The sequence below is a fragment of the Papilio xuthus genome, unplaced genomic scaffold, assembly GCF_000836235.2.
Source record: "Papilio xuthus unplaced genomic scaffold, Pxut_1.1 DF828142.1, whole genome shotgun sequence".
Taxonomy (NCBI): Eukaryota; Metazoa; Arthropoda; class Insecta; order Lepidoptera; family Papilionidae; genus Papilio; species Papilio xuthus.
This window is the reverse complement of record NW_013530507.1, coordinates 6,531,502-6,543,024: the sequence shown is the minus strand read 5'-3', so window position 1 is coordinate 6,543,024 and position 11,523 is coordinate 6,531,502. Positions and strand designations below refer to the sequence as shown.

Sequence of the window (11,523 nt, the reverse complement as noted above, 5' to 3'; positions counted from 1 at the left end):
CCACTTAAATCCTGTATTAAATATAAATGTTGTCTATCTCTGTCACTCTCTCTCTGAAAGACAGAGAAAGCAGTATGTGTTAGTACAGGAGCTTCGTTTTTATTTCTCTAGATTATATTTGAAAGGTTTTTGTATTTTTAATATAAGCAACTTTTTCCGTCACCCAACAAAGTAATGATTCGCAAAGCATTATTGTATTCATTTGTATTACATTGAACAATCAAGTTTGAAGTCGGACGACGACAATTATATTATTATTATGATTATATCATTTGTAAATAGTTTAATGAAATTGAAAAGTTAAGGCAAATATAAAGTTATAATTTATTTGTTTATAGTTTCATTTATACCTCGTTTTACAGGTCACGGTTGGAATATTTATTCAAAGATAACTAGTTCTCTTAATATAATGACTATTTTATAACGTAAGTTTCCATTTGCCAAAACACTCGTGTATATCTCAATTTCTTCAACGAGAATAAGCATATAAAAATAAGTTGTGGTCCAAGTGTTTCGGCAGTGGAAACACGAGAAGATGAAGAGGAAAGCGCAGATTGTTATTGGTCATAAAATTTTATGAGCAGTGAAATGCGGATAGGAGACCACGACAAAACACTTGATAACTTGATTTTAATTATTTATATGTACACATACGAAATTACACAGACTATCGTGTTCAGTGTCATATGTTTGCGCAAGTAACACGTATTGCTTTATACTTTTTCCGATGGAAGATTCCGAAATTAAAAAAGTGGATTTACAAAATTCGGTACGACGACAAACTTGACCGATCGCTGATAGATACTAGGGGTCTAACGAAACGTCTGTCGCAAGCGCGGGCCGAGAGAAGGGCTGCAGACCTCCCCGAGGCGACATTGCACAAATACCTTTCGCAATTGTTTTTAAATTCCAGCACACGTGCGCCCGCGATGGTCAGTCGTCTCCCGCGCGCGCCACTGTGTGCCATTTAATTGACAAAAACCGCGCCAATTTTTAATCGGTTTGGCGCGAAGTGATTCTTCTTTTTTCCGTTATTGCGTTCAAAAACTGTTTCATAATAAAGAAATTAATACAGTTATTTTAATTATTTATTACAATATTAAATATTTTATTAACTTCGGACTTATTAAAGAAGAAATTTCTTTTATTTAAAAATTTGGATTACATAAAAATGAATAATTCTCTATTACTAATTTGGGATTTTGTATAAATCTGTAGTGAAATTAAATTATATTGTAAAAGTTCAATAGTGTAAAATATCAATGAGTGACAGTATTTAAAATAAGGTGCCAATATTTACATTCTAATCATGGGGTGGAACATGAAAGTGTTTCTGATCTTCGCTGTGCACTTATGTACGAGCATAAGTGGAAGTATTATCTCACTGAATGGTAAACAAATTACAGTTTGATATAAATAACTCACTTATTATTCCCTATGACATTTTGTGTCATAGAAGACGAAAACATCCAATAATGGCCCAATTTTTCTTCGCGCGAGTTCGGTCTTTTCCCGTCCACTCAGCAACCTATAAAATAATTGCTATATGGGCCCATTATTCTTAGATTTGATTTACTAATTTATTCCTGATCTCTCACTACAATTACCAACTCAAGAATTTCAGCGAGTTTCGTGTCTGAATAGAGCTGAATTAATAAAATAGTATATTGTGAAATATTAGAGACAACGTTCGCAACATTCCCGCCGCTGTACGCACTGGAGGAGTGGACGCGGTGCCAGGGCGCTGAGGACGTGTACTGCATGGTGGATGCCGCGCTTGTTGCTGGTACAAACTCCCGGTTGCTGCATCTGCTGCAGGTAATTACAACAATACCACCACCGGAGCAATACGCACTAGAGGAGTGGATGCGGTGACATTTCTAAGAGCACTCCAACAGAGAAATTTTCTCAAGACATTAAAAGAAATTTAAAATTAAAATTTTATTTTAATCGTTTAAGACTTTAAGTCGTTTCCTAGACAGCGTCTTAGTATTTGATTTACATAAATCATTGACAGCACGACTCTGTGGAAACTGAGCATATGCTTAATGTTTAGAAGAAAAGTCAGCATTAGCTACGCATGTCTAGTCTGTCCCACGCTAGTGTAATACCGGCTAAGAAATAGTCGGAGGTCGCGCAACTTGCCTTTGCAACGCGTTATGTCACCCCCAGCGGCCTTGACTTAAAATCTGCGCGAACGCAACCGCCTGAGATCATCGCAATGTTTATTTGTTTAACTAAATATCTTATTGCATTTATTAAACTATTATAGTTATATTATAATTAAACTATGATTAAGTAAAAAGTATATATATCTAAACCCAATGCGTGGAGCTCTGAAGTTGACCGGTGTCGCAAACTGACGCGACCAACAGTCGCTTGCATTTAAAATGACACCAGTGAATAGTGACACAAGTGAATACTACCAGTACACTATCAAACAAGATATATTTCCTCAATCATATTAAAGAATAGCTTATTGATGAATTAAACTTGATATGGCGCCAAACATTTGTTAAACGAGGTTGCATATTTAGGTGTATTACGTGCGGTGTTTTCGCAAATGAGGCCGTAGTAAATGAACGGTCAGGTTATAACGCTTGTGACCTAGGACAACTTGCACCAGCTGTTCGCAAACCTGTAATTTAATAAAGATTACATTTACATAGTTAATTAATATAAATTAATTCAATTCCATCTTATCACTTCTACGACAGATAACGCTATACTTATATATATGCTTTATAGGGGGATTGTAAGCTTGCGAAGTTACGCTTTAAAAGATCTAATATTTGTTTTTATTTATCCTCGTTTCTATTGAGGAGTAGTACAATTCTACATTGACGAATAATACGAAGCGATCTTTGCAGAAAGTGTCTTAACGGTATCCAGATCCAGGAAACGTCGTTTGCTTTCTTGTACTAAAAAAAAACATTACAATATAACATTTTAATATGTTCAAATACTGTTGTAATATTAAGGTTCTTGAACTATCAGAGTGGGGTAAGGTCACCAAAGCTCGCAGCTGCCTAGTGAATGTAAAACCGGTTGCTGTGCGTTTTCATTGACGAAACCTATACACAAAATCATATAGTCAACTTATTAATTCTCTTAGAAAAAACTAAAATAGATGTTTCGACCGTGGTCCTAGTTATGTTCAGATTTATTGCTGTTTGTTTAAACGTGTACACACCTAGGTCTTAATTATATATCTTATTTTATTTTCAATTTATAAATGCGAAAGTTTAGATGTATGGATAAATGTTTGGTAATCAGATCTTGATGAAATAAGTCACAGATGAAAAACATAGTTTGGAAGAACACATACGCGACTTATTAAGTTTTTTAAATTCGCGCAGAGTCGCGGTCGAAAGATATAGAAAGTCTTATATCATCATTATCATCATCATCAGCTCACTAAATCGGAAATCGAAAAACACATTGGTACATGGCGGGATTCGAAACCAAGACCTGCAGATTGCAAGTCAAGTGCTTGACGACCGAGCCACCGACGCTCCGTCTTATATATTTAAGGATATTGCTAGACCAATGTTTTTGCTGGTTACAGTTTATAACTGTGAGGATCATTCTATGGTTTAAAATTGGTACTACCCTTTGGTGGTACACAATGTTTTTTTATATAACCAACAGTAAACACACGTGTCATTTAAATATTCAAAACTTTTTATTAGGAAACATATGTATTCAAAATCAATGTTTCTGATGTTAGTGAATTGAAAATAACTTCATAATAAACGTATATTATTTTACTTTTAATAATTGCCCGGTTCCGCACTACATTGACAGGTGAAATGAAAAGGCCACTTAACGGGCCAATAACTTTTGACGCCTTCTCAGAAAACTTTTCGATAACAGAACCTTCACGATTTCCTCAAGTCTCAATGTTCGTAGGTCATTATCCTCTGATACAGGAACTAACATTTATAAATATTGTTATAAGTGTAAAATAAATACGGAAGCAAATAGATATAAGTAATATACACTGCAACGTAAATAAACGCTTTTTAAACTTCATTATAAGTATAATTCTAATTAAATATCTTTAATTTTGTTCTATGTCTAGAAATTACTTAGATTTTGAGTGATTATAATTAACAACGCAAGTTTGCTTGACAAACCAAGTCACCAATATTTAGGGCGAATCCTTTATTCAAGAGAATAATGTAATTTAATAAAGATATATAAAGGATAAAGAATGCATTCGCGACGTTAGTAGTCGATTATTCTCAACCTGGCAACGTTTATAAATCCGATGTAGGTGGTATTGACACCAATACCACATCTTGGCGCAAACCTTTGAATATAAAATAGCAACATATTGTCTACCTAATTGTGATATAATTTGCTTATAGGAGTACTCAGCACAGACACTAAAGCATTACAACAGGACGGTGATACACCGAGGGGTATGCGTGTCTCAATGCGGGCAGGCGGGAGATGACGGCGGTTGGACGGAGGCAGCACAGCAATGCGTCAACCAGAGCGTTCTGCAGTATGGACTTGAGGTAACAACAATGTCGTAATAGATGGAAATTGTCTAACTAGAAATTAGTATAGATGCACTAGCATGCAAAGTCTTTAGCCCAAGCATGCAGAGGACGTGGTAACAACAATTGATATGCATTAAGTTACGAAATAAACAACGTAATTACTTTAATTGCTGCACTTAATCCGTTAAATACAATCAAAGGAAATTCCTTAATTTATGAACATGAAAACATGATCTACATACACTAAGTAAGCGACTTAAGTAATGATGAACCTTAATCGCTGAAGAGCGCAAAAGATCCCAGGGTATACTAAGTGTGGTAAGTCTAGGTATGTGGTAACTCACATAAAGCATAATGAAAATTACAATGGATTTTCCATTCTAGTTAAGTATAGCAGTATCTCTTATATATATTTCGATATGTCGAAGAATGTAATTCTTTATTGTAGGCGGAGGTGATGTCAGCACAGTGGTGTACTTCGCCGAAGTCAGATCGTCCATCGAGCTCAGCTCGGTTCCTGGCTGTGCTCTGTATTGCTCTACTGGTGCTGGCTGTGTTAGCTACTGGTCTACATATCTTGGGAGACTGTTGCAGTACTGTTGAAGGTAAATTATATGCAATGGTATTATACTAGGTATTGATATGCTACAACTATATATGTTTGAATTATGAACATAATATGCTATCGATAATTGATTTGGCGCTGTGATATATGAGGTAGATGTTTCAATAGCATATTTTTTCTACAATTTTTTTAGAAGAATGTCGAAAAGATAGGTCTACTTACTTGATCAAAAGTTTACTACGGTTAGACTGACCGCCACTAACAAGGCAACCATAAAAGTAAAAAGGTTTTGCAGATTCTTACAATAATGACTTATTGGTTTAATTTTATTTTCAGGCAACAAATATTTATTAGCTTTTTCTTTAAAGCGAAACTGGTCTATACTAAATTACGACAGAACGAAACCACGGAGTGATGATCGTATGAAGAATTTGACGGCTATGGAAGGCATCAGGTAAATACTAATTAGAAAGCCAAAACAATATAGTTTTTCTTGTGTAAAGTGTGGATGAATATTGCTAATGCATGTTAATAGTGGTTTTTTCGTCTGCTGGATATAATTTTTGCTTTATTAAGATATTACATCCATTTTTCAAATATGTTTAAATTTTTCAGATTCATAGGAATACAATGTGTTATTTTCTCCCACGTCTTATGGATTTATGTGTACTCTTATATTGATAATCCTCAGTATGTCGAAAATGTAAGTATTTTTTCATAAAAATATACATTTAAATACTTGTAATGCTAGTTGGGTCCAAGTCATAATTATCATTATCTCTTTCTTTGTCCTAAGGGTCATCGCACTAGATTTTCTTGTCTTCTATTAAAATATAAAATATGTTCCACTAAACTATCTAAAATATTTGCAGATGTACGATCACTTTGCATGGAAGATGGTGTTAAATTCACCTCTCTGGCTGCAAGTTTTCTTTTCACTGTCCGGATTCCTGACAGCGTACTCCGTCCTTATCACAAAGGACACTAACCCTATTACCTTCGGAAAGTGTGTACTCTCCATTATAAATAGGTGGATCAGGTAAATTCACACCATTTGTTCTTCTTTTCTCGAGTTTCAGTCCTGTATTTATTTATCGTTAAGTATTTTTAAGTATCGTTCTTGTTACTGTAGTTTTGTTAATAAGGAGAATTATTAATAAGAGAAAGATTCTCTTTGTCATACTTATATATGAGAAATGCCACTTAGTGATATTATAAACATGTGCCCAACATATTTTTATCCCCATAACTAAGGTTGACACCGGTGGCGGGATTCGCGTTATGGTTTACAATATCGTGGTTCCCGCTGCTGGGGTCGGGGCCGCAGTGGGGATTGCTGGTGCGGCGCGAGGCGGCCGACTGCTCTCAGCGCTGGTGGTACCATCTGCTCTACATCCACAACCACATACCGCTCGGCAAGATGTGCATGGGACATACTTGGTGAGTCTTCATGTGTACCACGTCAATTATCGGGAGATGGAATTACAATACAACCAAAGAACGATATAGTTAATTGTGTGTCTCATGTCAGTAAAAGACAGAAGCAGATAGTTGATGTTTTGTGAACAAAATATATCTTATGACAAAAATAACAACATAACAGTGTAGCTTTCTGTTTGATCATAATACTTGTCAGTTTTAGTTTTCATTCTTTCAATAGCTAAAGTTTTTGTCTACTGTTTTATGGTAGAAGTATGGCAAACGGGCCAGCGACAATCAGGCTTACATTAATAGTCGATTATCTTCAATAGACATCTGCGAAAAGTTCCCTACCTTTGGTGTGAAGTGGTCTGTATTGATGGTGCATTGTTCTGTGTCAGGTACTTGGCAGCAGACATGCAGCTGCACGTGGCCGGCGTACTGCTGCTGCTGCTGGTGGTGCGCTGGCGGCGGCTGGTGGCGCCGCTGCTGGCCGGGCCAGTGCTGGCTGCCGCGCTCGCCGCCGGCCTCGTCACATACTTCTACAACCTCACGCCCATCATCACCGCACAACCGCCTGAGTATACCCGCTAAAGCTTTTAACTAGTCAAATCTATATACTGGAATTAGGAGATCTGTTTTTATGTTATTCTGTTACTTATTATTTACATATTTTCTTTATTTATAAATTCACTATTTTATGCGTTTTTTAATCTATTCTGCCATTCATATTGACAAAATATGCATTTACAATTTTTATTTCTACCACAAATAATTATAAAACTTGAAACTGGATGTATTATCAACCTTCTGTAATGTAGTTTTGTCAGTTAGTTTGTTCACCGTTTGTGATCCTGGAAAAAATATGTATTCTTTAAAATTTAATTTAGCGGTAGTTCACAACAACAGCGGTAGTTAACAAATGTATTTTCGGATGTTTTCAGGTTACTTCGCAATCTGTTCGGCGGGTCACAGATCCTGCCGCTGCTGTACCTGCCGAGCTGGATGAACCTCGCGGGCTACTTGGGCGGCGTGGCCACCGCCTTCCTGCTGCACTACACACAGACTAACGCTGTTAATTTAGCTGAGAATAAGGTATAAGGAATAATCATTCTTTATTATTTACGACGTAGTACTCCGCTTTGCCTGCCCCATTCTGCTGGAGAAAATTCTAGTAAGTTAACATATTCATGAACTTTGTTCCCAGCTCTTCAATCTATTGTTCCACGCGGCGTTATCACTGGGTGGGGCTGTGGTGATAGCAGGCGTAGTGTTCCTGTCGGACACTCCGCCAGCTCACTGGGTAACTGCGCTCTACGCCGCGCTCGACAGGACGCTCGTCGCTATATTCTTCAATATATTTATGTTAGGCTGCTTCACTCGGTGCAAATGTAAGTATGCCAAAGGGCAGGATTTTATACGTCACCATAAGATGGATTTTGTGAAACGGTAAAGATATTAAGTCTCTATGTGCGGTAATGTATGTATATTTGTACGGAATACTTCAAGTGTAGGTTTTATATTCATTTACAACAAAGTTTGGGTTCCCCCGCTATCTCTATCATACTACAGGATGAAGCAAGGCTCTCGGACACGTTATGAAAGGCATCATCATAAAGTCATATATATGTTTCCAGCTGTAGTCCGGAGTGCGCTGGAGTGGCGCGGCTTCCACGCGCTGGGCCGGCTGTCGTACTGCGCGTACCTCGTGCACTTCATCGTGCTGCGCCTCACGCTCGCCGGCAACACGCAGCTCGGCCACGCCTCTCTGCTCTCTATGGTCGCTATCAATTGTTATGCTGTTTCACTCTTCTACATTATCCAAACTTCATAGTTCCTATGGTCTTAGTACTTTGGTTACATCTGAGAGCCCCTTGTCTGCTCGTTTAGTGGAAGAAAGGTTTAAATACTTATCTATGACAAAGGCCTCGAGGGACTCACTCTTAACTTTAATATTGCAGATATCGTTGTTGATAACGGCGTCAGTTCTGACGTACATAGTGTCGGTGCCTCTCTGCCTGCTGGTGGAGCTGCCGGCCATACAGCTATGGAAGGCGGCAACGGGCGCGGAGGGTGCAGGGGGTGCGGGCGGCAGAGAGCGGCCGCCCGCCGCGCCCGCGCACGCCCCCCGCGCGCCCAGCCCCAACACGCACAAGTTCGACTTAGTAGCGCATATACGACGCAGCGTCGTTTAATTTTGAATGTTATTTATTAAAGGAAAGAATATACGCTAGATATGACAGTCATGACTTACAACAATGTAGGTATATCAACTCTAATATGTAAGAAAACAGTAAAATATTTCTAAGTAACGTAAGTTCTAACTTTTTATTTGATTTACAATGTAAAGTAAATGTTTTGTAAATAATACATTATTTATAATGAAAGGTAATTTTATTTCCTATCCAAATAACAGACCCTGGCTACTATCTAGCACCAAACGAAATTTGACAGTTGGAGAAGCCGCGAAAACAATATCTTTTGGAAGACCGAATGGGTCGGGTCGACTGGTAAAACACACCATAATATTGCATTGTAACGGGATTTCCATATAAATGCAAAATTTCAGCTCCATTGGTTATTGGAAAGTGAATTAAATTTAATTGATGATGAATTGATCACAGACAAGTGAAACTCAATAGATTCCTTTAAAAAATAATTGCAGCAATTGCAGATTCGTTGCCTACTTTTAACTAACAGAATCCACATACCTTTATCCGCAAATCCATTTCGCCTTCCATTTCTTTCCTTATAAAGGGTGGGAAGGGATCAAGGACTAAAATTATGCCGCCGACATGCAATTGGCTTTCTGACTACGTGACGTCATCAGGAGGAATGCTTTTCCTAGTACGTCACGTCAGCCATCGGTTCTTCTTCGGTACGGAGTTCAGTGGCGCATTTTTAAAAGCTATAACTTTGTTAAAACTCGGTGGAAATAACTAAAAAAAACTTATTATTATAATTCGTAAGGAAACTTCTACAATTTCATCTATTGATTTACTTCGAACAAATAAACTGAATGTTAATTCCAGTTGCGCTGATGTGTTCATAATGAAATCAAAAGTAGACCTCCAATCAAATTACTGGTTGGATGGTTCGCTGATTTAGTACTTTTTAGCCTTTTAACTCCAACGCTGGATTTGTAATAATGAAAACTGGACTAAATAGTTAAAAGAAATTAATTCCTTAACACAATACATTTCCTCATTGTTCAAAATTCATTTAATTTTGACTTAGTTAACTATTTAGGTCAGGTTAAAATCGTAATTGCAAATTATATATACTGTAACGTCTACAGTATAAATGCATGAGGGTCAAGTTAAACGAATCAAATGTACGTTTATCAAATAATGACCTCATGTTTTGCTAACTCACGAAATGGAAAAAATAATTTTAACAATTATACTTTATTCTGGATATTATAATTTATTCTGGATGGTTTTTATAGCTTTTGCATTTTTTGACTTCCATAGGCTCAAGCTGAATCTCACATTCGCACGGGGTCTTTTTAAAATCGCCGTAAACTAGACTTTGGCGTATTTATAATATTATAATATTTTAGTTTGTACGAACGCTTTAAATACCCTCCTGCTTCGTTTCTCGCTTCAGGGAAACGAGGATATGGTTTCTGACAAAATACTGGACAGGAAGGTAGCTGCACATTGCTTGGGAAGGCATTTTAGTGCTGCAAAGAACCTTCCGACAACAGAGCTCTTGAATAGATGAGAGGTTAACTGCTATGATTGCAGCATTTCTGAATTATTTTTTGAATTAACGTGTTATCTACATATAACAGGATAATCCTTCTTTGTTTGTTTTAATTTCGTCCCCATAAATACATTATACATACGTATAAGGAAGAAAATTAATATTCGAACTTCGAATTCACTATATAAACATGACTTCATTTTGTTATTTTTTTGGCATTTTGTTTGAGAATTTTTTTCCAAGTCGTTTTTTTTGCAAATGATTTTGTTATCCAACAAGTCACACGTTTGTTTAATATGCACAAATTATAAATTATTTTCAGGGAAGTTTTATTTGGTCATTAATTTATACGTAATTTAGTCATTCAATACCAAATTTAATTAGAGTTTACGTTCTGCTATTTTATATTATCTGTAGTATGTTTATTATTTATCTTGCTAACATTATAAACGTTGGATGTATGAATGGATGGATGGAGGTTTCTTAGAATGTAATCTCGATGCAATTTGGTATGTTCTGATGTAGAACAGTTGGAAGAACACATAGGCTACCTACGAACCCGGAAATGTTTACGGTTTGCATGAATAAGTTTCATTTACATATTTACGTGATAAGTCAGCTACTTTCACTTCCCATGCTTTTCTTATGATAAAAAGGGTGGGAAGGGATAGAGGACTAAAATTAGGCCTTCGGGACGCACACTTATCAGGAGAAACAAGGAATTGCTTCCACTTGACGCCTGTCTTCTGTGTGGTGGTGGTATTTCACCGGGCGAGCCGGGCCAATTCGTGCGAAGATGTTAAAGCGGACTCTACCACTGTTAAAAATAGTAATTGATATTTAAATGATATTCTCAATTGAACGCTTAATGAAGGTTAGAAGAGTCAAAAATATATTTTAGTGTTGCAATGCAGGCGATTATTCTGCGATTTTATTTGAAGTGCTGATAAGAACTAAATCCGCTACGGACAATTCGAAAATAATCTGAGAGACTAGACACTAGAAATATTGCATAGATTTCTTACAACACGTAGGCGAATAACAATAGCATTTTAAGATTATTTTATACCAGTTGTTGCCGTCCGCGCGAAAGAAAAAAAAACTTAGTAAGTAACCTATGTAGTCTTCCAGACTATGTTCTAGAATTATGTCAAAACACAGTGAGATCCTTGCAGCCACTCTGGAGAATATATTTTGAAGGTATTTTGATAGAGGTAGATGCCAGGAACAACATCTCTTAACCGAATGGACCTGCTAGAACCGGTACAATACCACGACCTCACAGAATACACGCCTCAAGTAGAAGTTATTTCGCGAGCA

The 11,523-nt window shown here is 36.9% G+C and overlaps 1 protein-coding gene across 1 annotated transcript; it reads left to right on the top strand.

Moving 5' to 3' along the window:
* Positions 1 to 1,223: 1,223 nt before the first annotated feature.
* Positions 1,224 to 8,690, top strand: LOC106114008 (nose resistant to fluoxetine protein 6). Its single transcript, XM_013307068.1, has 13 exons — positions 1,224 to 1,391; positions 1,682 to 1,818; positions 4,374 to 4,526; positions 4,960 to 5,116; positions 5,413 to 5,530; positions 5,692 to 5,779; positions 5,949 to 6,115; positions 6,331 to 6,516; positions 6,897 to 7,076; positions 7,440 to 7,590; positions 7,703 to 7,886; positions 8,133 to 8,275; positions 8,457 to 8,690. The coding sequence occupies exons 1-13, from the start codon at positions 1,310 to 1,312 to the stop codon at positions 8,688 to 8,690; spliced, it is 1,980 nt and encodes a 659-aa protein (XP_013162522.1). The 5' UTR covers positions 1,224 to 1,309.
* The last annotated feature ends 2,833 nt before the right edge of the window (positions 8,691 to 11,523 follow it).

Bases quoted from the DNA above. Each gene is read 5' to 3' on its own strand.
- LOC106114008 (XM_013307068.1), top strand. From the start codon at position 1,310: ATGGGGTGGAACATGAAAGTGTTTCTGATCTTCGCTGTGCACTTATGT. The intron at 1,392-1,681 runs GTAAACAAATTA...GTGAAATATTAG, and splicing joins AAGTATTATCTCACTGAATG to AGACAACGTTCGCAACATTC. The intron at 7,591-7,702 runs GTATAAGGAATA...CTTTGTTCCCAG, and splicing joins TTAATTTAGCTGAGAATAAG to CTCTTCAATCTATTGTTCCA.